The sequence below is a fragment of the Saccopteryx bilineata genome, chromosome 5 (assembly GCF_036850765.1).
Source record: "Saccopteryx bilineata isolate mSacBil1 chromosome 5, mSacBil1_pri_phased_curated, whole genome shotgun sequence".
NCBI classification, from domain to species: Eukaryota; Metazoa; Chordata; class Mammalia; order Chiroptera; family Emballonuridae; genus Saccopteryx; species Saccopteryx bilineata.
The window spans coordinates 63,864,553-63,882,471 of NC_089494.1; the positions used below are offsets into that span (position 1 = coordinate 63,864,553).

At 44.3% G+C, this 17,919-nt stretch overlaps 1 protein-coding gene across 4 annotated transcripts in view; it reads right to left on the minus strand.

The window, feature by feature from the left end:
• Nucleotides 1–17,919, minus strand: part of ITGA6 (integrin subunit alpha 6) — an 88,783-nt gene that overhangs the window by 42,022 nt on the left and 28,842 nt on the right. For all 4 annotated transcript variants that reach the window (XM_066278802.1, XM_066278805.1, XM_066278804.1 and 1 more), the window contains exons 2-4: nucleotides 4,964–5,088; nucleotides 3,418–3,497; nucleotides 1,223–1,478 (exon numbers count right to left, since the gene is read on the minus strand). In XM_066278802.1, coding sequence (XP_066134899.1) covers nucleotides 1,223–1,478; nucleotides 3,418–3,497; nucleotides 4,964–5,088 — 461 coding nt within the window. The remainder of the gene's footprint in view (nucleotides 1–1,222; nucleotides 1,479–3,417; nucleotides 3,498–4,963; nucleotides 5,089–17,919) is intronic.

Genomic DNA, 17,919 nt, shown 5'->3' on the forward strand with positions numbered 1-17,919 from the left:
TTGGATTTTATATATTTTTTCTTTAATATTTGACTTAATTTTTAAAACATATTTCTCAGAAATTTGTATATAGTGCACCTACAATTATTTGTAGGATTTTAAATGTGCCCCATCTTCAAAAAGTTTGAGAACCACTCAATTAGAGTTAGATTAATTGTTCTCTTTAACATAGTTTTCTACACCTGGCTAATCTCTTCAGAGAAGTTAAGCTTTCATTACAGAAGCTGGCCAGGTTCATCCAGTTAAAAAATGTGGGCCGTTTCCCCCACCCATGTCTCCTTTTACTACATCACAACAATAATTAAACAATGCCATTAAACAAGATTTCTGCAAGTTATCTAAAATTATCATCTCAAAATTCCCTAATTTGTCATCTACCCTTCTAAGTCTACCAGCAAAACACAGCCTTTTAAGATAGTACATAATAGAAGTAATGTCTGTATTAATACACTGTTATTTGTACAGGACAGACAATACTCAATCCGTACCAGTTTTCAGATCACTACTTTAAAACGAAAACTTTCAGGTCCCGGTCGGTTAGCTCAGTGGTAGAGCATCGGCCCAGTATGTGGATGTCCCGGATTTGATTCTCAGTCAGGACACATAGGAGAAGTAACCATCTGCTTCTCCATCCCTCACCCTCGCCTTTCTTTCTCTCTATCTCTCTCTTCCCCTCCAGCAGCCATGGTTCAGTTGGTGCAAGTTGGCCCCAGGCGCTGACAAGGGTTTCATGGCCTGCCTCAGGCATTAAATAGCTCGGTTGCCAAGCAACGAAGCAACAGCCCTAGATGAGCAGAGCATCACCCCATAGGGGGCTTGCTGGCTGGATCTCAGTCAGGGCGCATGCGAGAGTCTGTCTCTCTGCCTCCCCACCTCTCACTTAAGAAAAATAAAAATAAATAAAATTAAAACTTTCAACTTCATAAAACAGGCAAATATAAAACAACTAATGTTAATTATTGTACTCTTACAGAAAAAAAGCTTACTACTTGTAAATTGCTGCTAGAGGAAAATATCTCTTAAAACAAACACTCCCACCATTATTTGTTTTTAAAAATCACATAATTTAGAAATTTTCATATCTTACCCTCCTTCTATAACATACAAGTACCTTAAAACACATTTTGTTTTATTTCAATTTAAAATGCATCAAATCTTGGTGCATATAATAGAAATTATGTAGTCATTGTAATTGCTATTTCTATAAATATACACATCATACCTTTCCAGTTATATGTGCCTGGGGCTCCAAATACAATGTAATGAAAGTCTTTAGTAAAAGTGGCTGCTACACCTTGCTGGCAAGACCCAAACTTTTCATGGCCTCTCAATCGGCCATCACAAAAACTCCAGTCTCCTCCGTCCATCTCATCTTCAATCTTGAGATTCTGACTCAGGACATAACACCTTCCAAAGATGTCTCGCGACTCCTGCTTCGTATTAACATGTTGTCTTTTCTCATATCGATGAGCACATGTCTGCAAACAGATGGAATAAAGTAGCCCATTCATGTCTACAAACCTTACGTTTTTCTTTACAAATTGATAAAACTGTTAATAATAAAGAGGATGTTAAATGTGTCCTCATCCCAGGACTGGATCTGAAACCAGCCAATCTTCCCCAAAGTATCACTTAAGAAGGCCATTATCTAGCCTGTAGAGAAACTATAGGACTTCTCTCTTATTGTCACCCAGAGAATAAAGCTCCAATCCAAATACTGAATGCCAGTCTGTAATCCACAGGCAATTTATTTTTAAATTCACCTGGCACATAAATAATGGAAACACCTTATTTCATTTTTTAAAATTTAACTGGCTTAGTGGCTGTATAAATCTTCACGTCAGTATGTTTGTGAAAATAACACGTTCCAGAGGAGAGAAGTGATAGACATATTTTCACAGACATCGGACAAACACAGCTAAAAGAGACATTTACCTTATACCCGCACTATTTCCTTATAATCCTAAATCCTAACTTATACCCTAAACTCTGAGATCAGCTTTATTCTGTAAGGCAGAGAGAATTACACTGCTGGGAGAGATGATATAATCTCTACAGTTTTACAGGGTATTCAAGGCTACCCTCCATGTAATAGGCTGAAAATACTCCATAATATCCAAGTCAATTTCCTATAATATAGCCCTTAAATATCAATATTAAATGTTCACTGAATTCTCATGTTTCTCAAAATTATACATACATTTGTTATAGCAACCAGACACAGAAAGATCACCTTAATCCAGCCCGGGGGGCATTTCCAAGGCTATCCAGCATAACCCATCTAACAGACCCTCTTGTTCCTCATTCTCTTCTTCAGAATAAATTATGAGAGTTTAAATGATCTGATCTTACTTCCCATGGCCATTCCCATATTGTTTTTAAACATTTCAAAAAGAATTATAAATTGATTTTATAGAGAGAGAAAAGAAGGGGGAAGGAGGAGGAGGAGAATGAGAGAGAAGTATTGACTTGTTCCATTTATCCATGCAGTCACTGGTTGATTCTTGTATGAACCCTGACCAGAAACTGAACCTACAACTGTGGTGGACCAGGATGACACTCCAACCAACTGAGCTACCTGGCCAGGGCCATTCCCTTATTTTTTAAATTTTTTTTTGTATTTTTCCGAAGCTGGAAACAGGGAGAGACAGTCAGACTACCGCATGCGCCTGACCGGGATCCACCCAGCACACCCACTAGGGGGCGACGCTCTACCCACCAGGGGGCGACTCTGCCCCTCCGGGCCTCGCTCTGTTGCGACCAGAGCCACTCTAGCGCCTGGGGCAGAGGCCAAGGAGCCATCCCCAGCGCCAGGGCCATCTTTGCTCCAATGGAGCCTCGCTGCGGGACAGGGAGAGAGAGACAGAGAGGAAGGAGAGGGGGAGGAGTAGAGAAGCAGATGGGCGCTTCTCCTGTGTGCCCTGGCCGGGAATCTAACCCGGGATCCCTTGCACGCCAGGCCGATGCTCTACCACTGAACCAACCGGCCAGGGCTCCCTTATTTTTTTAAACTTCATCTGTAAAAGCTACATAATTCCTGGGACCATTCTAGCTTTGTTTAGCTTTTTTGTTTTAAGACCATGCAGGGATCTCCAAACTTTTTACATAGGGGGCCAGCTCACTGTCCCTCAGACCGTTGGAGGACCGCCACATACAGTGCTCCTCTCACTGACCACCAACGAAAGAGGTGACCCTTCCGGAAGTGCAGCGTGGGGCGGGGGGCCGGATAAATGGCCTCAGGGGGCCGCATGCAGCCCGAGAGCCGTAGTTTGGGGATGCCTGATAGAGTTTGAGATATTCAATAGAGGTTTTTAAAAATAAGTTCTTTGAATTTGAATGTTCCAAAGAGAAGCACTGTTCTGTTCACTGCTGTAAGCCCAGCACACAGACACTGTGAACACCCTTCCCTACACTTACCACAACTTTGCCCCCTGGACCTTGGCTCTGGACGGTGACCCCCATCCACTGATCTTCCTTGCTTTCCGATGTCGGGTCGGCTGTGGAGAGCAGCACAGGTTACACACACAGTTAGGGCTCCAGAGGGACTGAGACAGGCCATGAACCAACAGATGAACAAAAATACAAGGAGCGGTTTCTAAATAACCTTGACTCCAAGTATAACTACGGTACTTAGTAAATTCATTCCTCAATCCAGAAAAATTCTCATTTTAAGAACATGAATAGGAGACTGTTGGCAAGAATCTTTCATAAAATTCTTTACATAAAATACACAGCTCTACCAGGTGGCCCTTCACCCTCTCTGACACCCAGAGTCCTGAGCAGAGAGAGGTTATTTGAAAAGTTAAGCCTAGGGTGGGCCTCCAACATACACCCCTTAAAGCAAAACAATGTCAAAACCCAGCTTCCAAACTCCAACTGCCACCCAATTAACAAAATGTGGGCACTTCTCTACATATTCCCAAATTTGCGACACAAAAGCATTAACTGTTCTTTTCTCTACTGGAGATGAAAAGATAAGACCTCAGATTCATTTTGTATCTTTTTATCAATAACAAAAAAGGGATGTATTTCTTTTACCCCTTCTCACCCCCCAAAGAGACAGAAACCACAAATAATACTATGTGCTCCATTTCAATATCAGTTTAAACCCATTGTATGACCTTAAATCCAAATCTCTGCCCTTTTTCAATGAGAAGCATGGTAGGCACAATTTTCAATCTTGAATCATTGAAAAACTATGAATACTAAACCATTTCAAGTAGACATAAGGGAAATGCCAAAATTTTGAAGAGCGATTATGTCTAGATTACCAGTGGGTTTTTTCTGTAAAGGTCAATGCCATTTACAAGTTTCCCACAATTAACATGTGTTATTTTCTAATCAGTAAAAACCAAAACCAAAATACAAATGTCATTTCTGAAAGATGAAACAGCAAGAAAGAACATAAAACATGAATCTGTAAATCTACTCAGACCAAGTAGGTTCAATTGGGTTTGGTTGGAGCTACCCAGTACCCTAATTTTTCTGCCCAACATACAGAGTCCGCACAAAATAAGTCTCTGAGACAGTAGGCCAAAATGTATCCATGTTGGGCAGCTCTCATCTAAGAAAGATCTGAAATTTAAAATCAACCTTCTAAATATTTTAACAGCAAGTGAAAACTTCTGGTTACTATGTACAAGATAATGCACATTCAATTTTCTTTGCAGCTCTGAATTCATTTTTTCCACAGCTTCTTGTAGAACTTCAACATGTCACTAGGTGGCAGCATCGATATACCATATCAGTTTAGAAACCAGAGTTAGGAGGGGTAGCAATAGAGTGCATCCACAGGAGATTATATCTATTATAAAGTAGTAAATGTTTTCAGGGCAAACAAAGAGACGGTTAAGGTTGATACAATTAAAAGAAGCCCTCTCTCTTCATAGAATGAATGCCTCATAGAAGTCAAGCGGGGTACAGACAAGGAGGCCAAGTGAACACTGAATGCAGAAGAACACACCGTCGTTATCAAATTCAATCCGCGTGCAAGGATCCCGAGAAGTGATGTCGCAGCTGTACAAGCCTCCTGTTCTGTTGGCCCTCTGCAGTGGAAGGGCTACTGCCCGAGGGGCCCCAACGAGCAAACTGTGAACAAAACAGAGAATTTGGAGAGGTGAGTTGAACACACATTTAACATTTCAATTAGTCAGAACCAAGAGTTATTGGGATTATTCTTTGTCAAGGAGTCCACTAATTCTCTGTCAGCTTAGGCAGTGCGTGGGAACAAAGGTACAGTCCTGTGACTGCAACACACACACACACACACACACACACACACACACACACTACTACTACTACCACTACTCAAGTCAAGCACAAGGAGAGGGGTTGTTGAAACCAGGTGAAAAATATGCCCCTCTCTCACAATATCAGCAGCTCTCTCTGAATGATCCTGGTGTTTTAAAAACTTTTCATGGAACATGACCCCCACACCTAAGCCAAGGACATCATATGGAACTCAACAGATAAAACCAATAGTCCTGCGTGGGAAGGGGAAAGATGGTCACCTTCAACTTAGCAAGTGATACCGTGTCAGTTTCTGATATTGTGCCTTCCTGAGGTATTTTCCAAAGGTAATTTTGACTATACCCTAGATTCAGCTTCTATATTGTTAAGTTAGTTAAACAAGAAGGTCATTAGACTCACATGGCTCTAATGCCACTGTGGCCTACATGAGGAAAACAAAACAAAACACCTAAGCTTGTAAATGTCCCGAAGTCACAAAATCAAACCCTAAGGACAACCAATCACAAACAGCCAATGAGGCTTTAAACCACAGCTGATCAAATAGTTTCCTTTCTTTGCTTCCGTGCTTCGCCTGCATGTCTTTCCCCGGCTCCTGTTGGTGGAGCACTCCAAACCACTTCCAGTTTGGTGATTTGAATCAATTTTTTTGCTCAAATAAACTCATAAAATTATTTTTATAGGCCTCAGTTTATCTTTTAACAATACTGATTTGGAGCCTAGCCTTTGCCCAAAACAGAGCTCGATGAATTACTCTCTTGCAACCTTGGCCTCTTTTCCCATCAATTGTTACTTCCTGGCACACTTATCATCGCCAACAAACCCCTCTGCTATTCTCCAATCAGTCTTGCACAAAGGATTCCAGGAGGGTCTGGGTAATGCTATTTGTGCACTAGGCATCCTAGTATTCTGTCCTTCCTCCCACCCCAGTGTCCTTGAGATCTTCTGTGAGGGGGCCCTGAGCCAAATACACAATCCTTACGATCTCACTGTTTCACAGCCAGGACAAACAACTCCCCCAAACAGAATACAAGCCACTCCTGGCCTTCAAGAAATCCACAAATCTCAGATGCAGAAGCAAAAAACAAAAAACAAAACAAAAAAGCCCCACAAACCAAAGAGCCCCTATCACCGCTATCTCTGCTGTGATCCCAATAAATAATTTATTTTTTTTTAATTAATGCAATGCAGTGTGTCCAACAGGAGGAAGATACACTCAGAAAACAGAGAGGGGAACCAGACTGCCCAGGGAGAGCCAGGGAAGCAAGGTCTTATAGACTGAGTGAGGTCTGGCTCATGTGGGAACACGAGTTTCTAACACCATACTTCCTCTCAGACCCCTGGATGATGACACAGTCAGCCTCCAACTCCAACCCTCCCTACATTTGAAGGATGAAACAAATCAGACCAAGGGTCAGAAAGGGAACTGAGACTGAGCAGGACTGAGGCAGGGTCCTTGGTGCCTGGAACTTCTTGGCAAAGGCAAGGCCAAGGGCCAGGTCCCAGGGGTCTCCACTGAGCCTCCCAACACCTACTCCATTAACATCCATGACCCCATGAGCTCCGACAAATACCGGAGAGGTGGACTTGCCTAGACTGCAAGCGAACAAGTTCAATTACCTGGCAGAAGTGGGAGCGGAACACTGTCCCAGGTCCTGAGATGGATAAGCAAGGTGCAGGGATCAGAATCAGAGTCGCAGCATGAGGGCACTAGAAGCACCTCTAACTTCACAGGCGGGAAAACAGAAACCCAGGGAAGGAGGACAATTACTCTGCCCAGGAGCTCACAACTAGGTAGGAGCCAGGACAAAAATTACTCTGGAGCAGTGTTTTCTTCATTCTTTTAAGACGCTTCCAAGGAAATAAAACTAAAGATTTTAAGGCATTTACAACATAACTTAAAGGGCAAAACCTACACAGATGAAACGCTGAAACAAGAACTGCTCTGTATGCAAGACTAAATTTGGAAAAGTTGAGAGAATTCAGAGTCAAAGCAGAACTACACCTGGGTGGGGAGAAGATCCAGAAAGAGACTTCCGGGAAAAGTAACCAACGCCAACGGGAAGGCTACAAGGAGCAGCCCAGAGTTCCAAGGTTATTACTATGTGCCTTCTCTGCCCACCCCTCTCCTCCACACCCAAGGAGGCTGGCAAGCTACCCGCGGCAGGTATGGGGCTTGTGGTTTTCCTGTTTCCTGTATGCATTCATTTCTTCACTTATTCATTCTACAAACATTCAGGAGCCTCCTAAGATGACTAAGGATTCACCCCCTCTCCTTCCCTGCCAAAATGTCCCATGAGGAGCCAGGTCCTTAAGCTGGTCATTAAACCAGAGGCAGAGGAGAGGAAAGGCAAGGGCGGACCCGACTGCCGAGCACAGTCCAGAGGAGGGCGCCAACGCCTGACTGCCGGAAGGGTATCACACAGAAGTGACTGCAGCTGGAAGCGGCCCGGTGAGGAGCACAGCAGGTGCAAACGCTGACAAGGGAGCCGGAGGAACAGGATGAGCGCATATCGGTAATGGAACAAGACGGGGTTGGCGTGGACAGCCTGGTCCGCGGAGTTCCCGGAGAAGGGTCAGAGATGCGACCCCACGGAGCCCCACTCTTCCGCTGCCTGTTGTGCCCTGCAGGGGACAGGTGCTTCTGCGAAATCGTGTTGTTTAGAACGCTGCAGAGATTGTTCCATTTACAGAGCGGCCCTTCCTCTAGCCACCTTCACCCTGGCTGTCAGATTTCTCTCTCCTTGGTACCTCCACCTTCCACTCGGTCCCCTTACTCTCCGTGGCTGAGGCAGGCCATTCACATGTATGGAGAAGAGTAGGCACTTAAATCCACTTTGCTGGCTGCTCTATAAGGGCTGTGGCAACAAAATTTCCCACGTGCTGAAAATTCAAGCACTGTGCGAGCTGTACATGTGGTTACTGCAGGTGAGAGCAGCCGGGCGGAAGCAGCGGGAAGCTGAGGGCCGCACTGCCTCCCCGGGTTCTCTGCCTGCACGTGTTCCCGGCGCCGTCCTTCCTCCCAGGTTCCTGGACAGTTGGCACTGTGAGCCCACCTGGAATGTGACCTCAGGCCCCAAGCAGCCGCAGTAGGAAAAGCAGGCCCGGATGGGGGAGGGGTGTCCCTGGGACCACACACACGGGAAAATCAAGAAAACAGTGATGGGGGAAGGGCACTAAGTCAGTTAAAATCAGTTGTGGAAAAGGTAAGGAAGCACCTAGATGGGAGAACACAGTCACCGCAACCGAACCAAACAACTGGCAGAGGCCTAATCCTCAAGGGAAAGCTGCCTTCTCAGGTTCACGGAATAAGCAAACTCTTAATTCTGCTGAGAACCAGCCTTAATCAAAGCAGGGCATACCCCGTTAGCTGAAGCTACGTCGGGCAGGGACAAATAAAAAATAGAGCTGTGTCCAGTCAATGACACTGTCCCTGGTGCAACGTATCTGCTTCCTAATCTAAGTCCTTCGGGACCCAGGCATTGGTCTAAGCCATTTGGAACACAGCCAGCTGCGGTAACTCCAGGAGGGACAGTCTGCATCTCGGGGACCCCTCAGGCCATGCCAAAACCCAGTCTCTGCTCAAATCCCAGCTTTCTTCCCTTGGCCCCTGATGCCCTTTTGATGCCAGAATGAGTGTGAGCAGCAAGCACTCTCTGGGCACCACCAGGATAACCATAGCAACTCCTAGGACCAGCTTCAGCTGCCAGGCTGTTCAAGGCATTTTCTCTTAAGAAGCAGCAACAGCAGCTGCTCTTACTACTGACCCACCCAGCATGTACAAAGGAATTCAGAACTACGGTAACAACTCACATTCAGAGTGACAGGGACTAAGGGATATAAATGAAGGCCTCCAAAGGGAAGTGGTAGAAATGAACAGGACAGGATCTAAAGAAGCCATATCAGGTCAAAAGGAAAACTGCATCAAGGGAGGGTAAGAATCTGGATTTGAAACTAAGATTGTGGCCCTGGCCATTTGACTCAGTGGTAGAGTGTTGGCCTGGCATGTGGATGTCCCGGGTTTGATTATCTGTCAGGGCACACAGGAGAAGTGCCCATCTGCTTCTCCACCCCCCCTCTTACTTTTCTCTCTTTCTCTCTCTCCCCCCCTCCTGCAGACATGGCTCCACTGGAGCAAGTATGGGGGGGAGATGACTCCATGGCCCCTGCCTCAGGCACTAAGAAGAGCTCAGTTGCTGAGCAACAGAGCAGGGCTTCAGATGGGCACAGCATCGCCCCTTAGTGGGTTGCCTGGTGGAAGCACATATGGGAGTCTGTTTCTGCCTCCCCTCCTCTCACTCAATTAAAAAATAAGAAAGAAAGAAAAACTAAAATTGTTTTAGACACCAAAAGGAACAGGAAAAATCACTTCCCAAATACCTTTCCACATGGCCAGTGGTCAATCATCTCCACTGTTTTAAAGCTATAGTGACATAACTACCACCTAGGGATTCTAACATATTGAAAACCCACATTTAGAATACAAGACAAAACTAATGAGGAATAAAATTTGAAATAGTAAAATACAAAGTAAAGGCTAACAAAAACTATACAAGTGAGACAGTAAAGGAGGATATGATACAAATTCAGGTCTTTGAGTCTAGATCACAATTTTTGGCAAAAAAGTTCAGAACCCACTATCGTGCTATTAACCTCCAGGTTATTTCAAACTTCCTCAAATAAGCCACACTCCTGTTTCATATAGACAAGTTCTCACCCAGTCAGTATGTACAGTGTTAAATAACTACTTCAACCAAAAGTCTCACACACTGGGGCACTTTTCAAACTGAGGACAATAGCAGCTTTGCTTCATTGTTTTTGGCAATAATCCATTTCCTCAAGGATGAAGGATTCTGCCCCCAGCCATGCAACTTTGTCTCGGGAAATGTGAACTATTGCTTCATTAGAACAACGACACTTTTATTGCTTAATTTAAAACACTAGCTTCTTAGTTTGCCCAAATTAAGCCCTGAAATATTAGAAGATGGTGTTACAATTTCTAATGTCACCTCTACATTTAACCTACCTTCAAACTCAGTTTTTAATTTTTGTTAAAGTAATAAATAAAAGAAAAAAAAACTTATGGTAGAATGCAACAGATTCAAAAATCATCCCAAGCCCCACTCCCTGGGCAGTTTTTGGGGTTTTTTTTGTTTTTAATTTCTGGATTTACTTCTCTATAACTCTAGATATCATGTTTATACATTTATTTCTTGATTTGTTAGCTTTAAGCAGTAACTTTTGACTCTGCAATACAAAAAGAGCTTAAACTACTTGCCACTTTGCCTAGGTTTAATAACAATATTACTTTAGTTCTTCTATTTGCTCCCCTTTCAGTTTTAAAAATTCGTTTTCATCTCTATTTTCCCTTCTGATATAATCTCTCCATTCCCGGTCAGAGAAATGACACTACCAGCACTCTGACCCTTCTCCCAAACTTTCCTCTTGTTTTCCCCAAGACTGACTGTCCGGAAGCTATACCTTTACATTACTATCAGAGCCATCACCACTTATTTTGTCTTGTAACCACAATTCGGTCATCTGTTCTTTTCTGAACCAAACTGCATTGAAATGATCCTCTTTCTATCTGGGACCAGCATCAGAAACCCTTGACCTCAAAAGAAACTGTTCCTAGCATCAAGGTCAGACTTTTCATTCTAGCAATTGCTCAGTGTATTTCACATCTCAACCATAACTTTTGCTTTTCTTGGCATTTCTCATCACCTCTCCCTCCCCTTAAAAATTGTTTACTCTTGCCTCAATCTTGTCTAAGCTCCCAATTGTACCTGTACTGAATCAGGCCTCTTCCCTGTTCCAGTTTCCGTCTTCGAGCCCTCGTCCAGGCCGTCCGTCCAGCCCTCTCCTAGGACTCCCCCTCCTGCCCTCCTGGGTTCATATGCTTGGACCTGGGATCCTACGTTCTACTTATTCGAATTATTTTCTTAAATATCATCCTAAGGAACACTACCTGAAAGGTCAGCTGAGTCCCTGCATTGACAAAAATGTCATTACAGGAGGTCGGGTTACAACAGTCTCGACATACGATGTTTCGAGTATATGACAACTCACTCCCATAAAAACAAAAAAACTGAGACATGTTTTGGCTTACTTATTTTCTGTTACTACAGTACATTTATGTACTTTTCCTTTTTCTGTGGCTTAGTTGTGTTTTTATGTTCTCGATTATGACTTTATAACTGTGTTAGGATAGGTAAGTGACTTATGCTAGGGTAGGTTTCGACTTACACCAAAATCCAGGTTACATCACTGTCGTAGGAACAGAACTGTGTCATAACCCGAGGACCCCCTGGTATTCCACTCTCACCAGCTTGACAGTCTGTGTATATGACACTGGGTTGAAAACATTTTCTTCAGAACGTTGATGTTATTACTCTTATTTATTCCAGTATCCAGCATTGCCTATAAAAATCCTGATATGAGTCCAATTTTCATTTCTTTGAGGGCGACTTTTAGGCTCTCCACTTCAGCCTCGGCGCTGTGAACAGCATGGCTGGGTCTGTGTGGCAGGCTTTATTCACTGGCTGGGCACTGTGTGGCCTCTTCCAGTCTGTAGACTTTCCAGAAAAACCCCTTCCCACGCACTGGTCACGTCCCTCATTCCATTTTCTTTGGACCTCCTGGATTAACCTACCTTCTCTCTCATTTTCCTTTCCTCGCTGAGATTTACTTTCTAGTATTTCTGTTTTAAACTTAAATAAAATTGAAATTCAATAAAAGTTTAAATTTCAATACTTAAAACCCCAAAAGCTGTTTTGTTCTGATCGTGCCCTTTACATAATGCATCTTATTCTTATTTTACAAATTTAATATATTCTCAAAATTCTGAGTACTCTACCTAGAAGTCTTCACCCTGGTGCCTAGTTCTCTTTCTCTTTCTGTTCATGGATTAACTGTTTCGTCTAGTTTTTCTGTTGGTTCCTTCAGCGACCTCCTTTTATACTGCCAGCTCTCGTCACACACATAAAAACCCCTGGTTCTCTTGTTTGGCTATTTCTGGCTAGGTCTCACCCTGCGCAGGGATTCTGGAGGGGAGTCCTGGTTGGGCCCGCTATTGGTCATTTTTCACTTCCGGCTCAGAGGGAGCTGTTGTCAGACTGCAAACCACTCCTCAAATGCTAGCGGAGGAAGGCTTCATTCTTGGGGAGCCAGCATTCACACTAGAGGCACTAACCTTTCACTTTTTTAAACAATGTCGTCACTGCCTCCCCTCACCTATTTCAACAGAACCCATTCTTTTTTATTTTTAATTGAGTTATGATCGATGTTAAGCTTTGTAAAACATGTACATGTCAACATTGCCATCTCTCTCCCTTCCAAAAAAGTGTGAGGGGTTTTTCATTTTGTTTTTGGCCAGAGTATTAAATGCCAGCAGCTTACACTCTGTATAGAGTTGATGGATGGCATCATGTGACAGACATGGTCCTGCACACAGAGCTTCCGTTACAGAGCCACCCCCACTCCTAGTCCCTGCCTTACTGATGACCCCCAGGGCAGTCACAGGGCAGACCATGACACCCCCCTTCCCTTCTCAGTTCCCACCTGGTTGTGGCTCCCTCCTTAGGAAGGTCACACATGAGATCCCATCTGCTTTGTGCCTTTCAGTAATCCCTCGGCCACTGTGGAGCCTGAGGCGCCTGGAGGGAAGGAAGTACACCTACAGCACCATCTGGAACCACCGTCAAAACCCAGTCCTTTCTTGAGGGAAACAGATTTTCATCACAGCCTAGCTTCCCTGCGGTTTGAAGGTGAATGTCTTTCTCTCAACTGTTACCACATCTCTCTCTTTTTTCATGTTTATTTTAGGAGGTTGGCTCACTGGTAGACCGTCAGCCCGGGTGTGTGGATTTCTCAGATTCGATTCCCAGTCAGGGCACACAGGAGAAGTGACCATCTGCTTCTCTACCTCTCCCCCTTTACCTTCTCTCTCTAGCTCTCTCTTCTCCTCCTGCAGCCATGGCTCAGAAGGAGCAAGTTGGCCCCAGGCACTGACAATGGCTCCATAAGCCTCCCCCTCAGGTGCTAAGCAATGGAGCAACACCCCAGATGGGCAGAGCATCACCCTCTAGTGGCTTACTGGGTGGATCCTGGTCAGGGTGCATATGGGAGTCTGTCTCTCTGCCTCCCCTCCTATCAATGAATAAAAAAAAGAAAGTGTTTATTTTATTGATTTTAGAGAGAGGAAGGGATAAAGGGAGGAGAGACAGAGCATCCATCTGTGCCCTGACCAGGAATCAAACCAGAAACCTCTGTGCTTCGGAACAATGCTCACCAACTGAGCTATCCAGCCAGGGCTACCACATATCTTTATCATTACTACCAACCCTCATATACCAGGGCAGCACTACACATAAGACTCCTTGCATGGAAATCCAAAAAAGGGTTTTGTTTGTTTGTTTTGCCAATTTGTATATTTAACCTTTTTTGATGCAAATGAAATAATTTGACCATTTGTATAAAAATTTAAGATAACATTATATTAAATATTCACTTAAAATAGTTATATTCATATTTCATGAAGTAATTTCATTTAGCTTCTCATTTCTTTGGCATTACTTTCTAAAGTAGTGGTAGTCAACCTGGTCCCTACCAGGTTCCAGCTTTCATGGTGGGCGGTAGTGGAACAACCAAAGTATAAATAAAAAGATAGATTTAACTATAGTAAGTTGTTTTATAAAGATTTATTCTGCCAAACTTAGCGAAAATCCGACATAAAGCATTTGGTAAGTAATTATTATTATATGCTTTAACTTGCTGTAACTCTGCTTTATAAATTTTATAAAGTAATATTACTTCCCTACTTTATAAATCACCATTACTGTGGAACCGGTGGGCGGTTAGAAAATTTTACTACTAACAGAGATACAAAAGTGGGCGGTAGGTATAAAAAGGTTGACTACCCCTGTTCTAAAGGCAATGTCTAGCCCAGTTTTCTAGAGCACTTCCGGGGCATTTTAAAGTTTAAAACAATAGCCAAGACTTGCAAGGAAGAGAACAAATCCTGAAGAATTATTACTAAATGTAGGCAAAAAAAAATTTAGTTCACTTCTTCTTAAAATTAATTTATTTTATTTAAAAATATTTTAAAACCAAATTTGACTCCTACCTGTATCCACTATTTTAGGCTAATGTGTTTATAACAAACAGAACTTTGTTGTTCAAAATAAAATCATCAAGAAAATACCTGTCATAGAAGAATGATTTTATAAAGGCTCGGGTATAAAGTAGAATAATTTAAAAACAAATCTTGCTTTACATTCAAGGGTATACAGAAAACAGCTCTGTGCTCTCCTAAGACAGATGTCTTAGGGAAGGCCCACGCCACACAACGTCTTTCCGCTGGAAGGTCTAGGTCCCTCTACACAAAGGCCATGTTGTACTGAGCCATTTTTGGTCATCAGACTATCCACAAAGCACAGAGTGGTTAAAGCTTCCAGCCCTTAGGGAGGGTGACCACACATCCAAACTTTCCCTCCAGGACAGTACCAGTTCACACCTGTTGTCTTGGGCCTGCTTTCATTCTCAAAAAATGCCCCAGTTTGGAAGACAAATTCCACAGTCACCCCAGCCTGAGGTGTAAAGCCGGCACTGAACGTGACTGAGGCTGCAGCTTGGATTTAATAATGCCCTGCTTGGAATCCCAACTGTGTGTCTGGAGCTGCCTGTGGTTTCACAGGCACCAACGCGGCATTTTGGCCGGAGAGGCCTGATGATCAATCCCCACATTATCAGGCGGCCTTCACTGAAGGCAGCTTGTCTTAGTCACCAAAACACCACCAGCTTTATAAAGAACCCTTTCTCCCCCAACTAGGTGACTCTCCGGTTGTCCACTGACAGAAGCCTTGTCCCTCCCCTGACTGAAGAGGAAAGTGCCTCCTTCCCAAGGTACTGCGGTCAGCCGGGAATGCCCACTCCCTTCCACCAGCCTCTGGTAACCAGCAGTACACCTGGTAGCCTGGAGACTGCTGAGTTCTGCCCTTTCCTCCGCTCCCACGAGTGAAGGATCCTCCTCCCCTCCCTGCTCCAGCTGGTGAAGAGAAGGTGAGGAGGCATTAAAGCTTGCTCCAAGCCCTGGCCGGTTGGCTCAGCGGTAGAGCGTCGGCCTAGCGTGCGGAGGACCCGGGTTCAATTCCCGGCCAGGGCACACAGGAGAAACTCTCATTTGCTTCTCCACCCCTCCGCCGCGCTTTCCTCTCTGTCTCTCTCTTCCCCTCCCGCAGCCAAGGCTCCATTGGAGCAAAGATGGCCCGGGCGCTGGGGATGGCTCTGTGGCCTCTGCCACAGGCGCTAGAGTGGCTCTGGTCGCAACATGGCGACGCCCAGGATGGGCAGAGCATCGCCCCCTGGTGGGCAGAGCGTGCCCCTGGTAGGCGTGCTGGGTGGATCCCGGTCGGGCGCATGCGGGAGTCTGTCTGACTGTCTCTCCCTGTTTCCAGCTTCAGAAAAATGAAAAAAAAAAAAAAAAAAAAAAAGAAAGCTTGCTCCAAACCCTGTGCCTCTGCCTGTGTCATATTCCTTCAGGGGGGACAGGGCCTGCTTCTCTCTCCTCTGGAACTAGAAAATCAGTCTACCATCAGATTCATACCCGTGTCAGGCTTTACACTGCCACCCCCCAACCTGTATATAAATTTAAAGTTATAAAATGACTATTTTCCTTATTTTGGTGATTGGTTATTTGGAGATTGAAAAAATACATCTGAGAACTCTGCACTCACAAATATTTATACCCAGCAGTACTGAGCTGAGCATTCCAAGTATTATCAAGCCCTAGGGCAGATATGCTGCCCACTGAGCCCCAACAGTCCTTAGTTTCCTGGGGGAGCTCAAGGAGGCCAGTTCGATCTCATCTGAGCCCCTGATTTTAGGCGAACAAATATGACGGTTCATAAAGGACTTGCCCAGGTCACAATTACACAGCCCACATTTATAGCCTTAATAATCAAAATAATTAACAATCTGGGAAGAACCAGAAGGTGGAAGGAAGACCGACAAGGAAACTGACTACATTCCCCCTCTTTCTGAAGCAAACTCTAAATCTGTGTATCATCATCTAGTTTGAGAGGACTCCCCAGCGTGTCAAATTCCTCCACAATCTTAGCAGTAAGATTAAGCACCAGGACTCCTCTTCATTGTAGCCCTAGGTAGATACTCCTCATGTAGCCCCAACCTTCTTTTTCACCATAGAGGCAACAAATCTGAGTCGTGAGCAAACTACGACACTCTGTAATTACAAAGTCCTTCGCATACACTTTTAAAATTCAGATTATGTCTCAGCAAGTTAGAGATGAAGAAACTAAGGCTCAGATGTTATTGACATGAGTAGGACTTCAAGCCCAATACCCGTCCTGCCATACCCTTCCCACTGCAACGGGGCGCCACCCCTCTGCCATCTGGCCACACCCTGGCCCTCTACCACGAGTTGTCCCAATGCCCTCGCTTCCGAGGCCTTCCAAGCATACAGAGGACTCGGTCCCTCTGTTCACTGCATTTCCTGCCATCTGCCGCCACCCCACAAAACCTCTCCTCACCAACAATTTCCAAACCCCAGCTCCAGGCTATAAATATGAATTTATCTTCAAGACCCTGCCCTCAATTTTCACTTTTTCCAAAATAAACTTGCCTGGGCAAGGATTTCTCCCAATTCCACTTTATTAGGCTATAAACTCCTTGAAGGCAGGAAAGCAATCCTATTTTTTTTGTAACCTCAAGGGTGTTTGACCAAGAAAATCCAAAACCTAATTTAACTATACAAACTGGCTGATCCAATTGGGCAAGTATGAGCTACAATTCACAGTGGAACAAATCTGTTCACCTCCCAGACTTGAGTTTTCACAATTCCACAGAAATTTGATTAAAAGGCTGAGGCTTCCTTTTCCCTATGAACTATCATCTCACTTTTAAAAGACTAGATTTCTAATAACCTTCCAAGAAATCACATAATAAAAAATATATACCTTTCCTGCAAATTAAGGCAAACAACCTATTATTGCAAGTCATACACTGGCAGCTATCATCACCCTGTGCTCTTATACGAGGCACTCTGGTATTTGTTTATTAAGAAGTAGACAGTGCCCTGGCTGGTTGGCTCATTGGATAGAGTGTTGGCCTGGCATGTGGGTCCAGGCTTCAATTCCTGGTCAGGGCACACAGGAGAAGCAACCATTCTCCCTCTCCCTTCTCTCTTCCTATCTCTCCCCTCCACACACACACAGCCATGGAGCAAGTTGGCCTGAGGCAGTGAGGATGGCTCCATGGCCTTGTTTCAGGGGCTAAAATAGCTCGGTTGCCAAGCAAAAACCCCAGATGGGCAGAGTATCACCCCACTGGGGGCTTGCCGGGTGGATCCCGGCCATGGTACACGAGGGAGTCTGCCTCTCTGCCTCTCCGCTTCTCACTTAAGAAAAATTAAAAAATTTAAAAAAAATAAAGGAAGTAGACACCGCCCATTTCACAAATGTGGGTGCATGTTCAGAGAAGACAAGCAGCTCGCTCAAGGTCTCAGCAGAGATGGTAAGTGAAAACAAAGAGGCCATGCCCTTCACTCTCTGATCTCTCTCTAAACCACAAAACCCACAATCTCTTCTGCTTGAGGGGAGGAAAACATCACTAAAGCATTTTGATCTAGTCACCTTTTAAAATGAGTATTTTACAAGA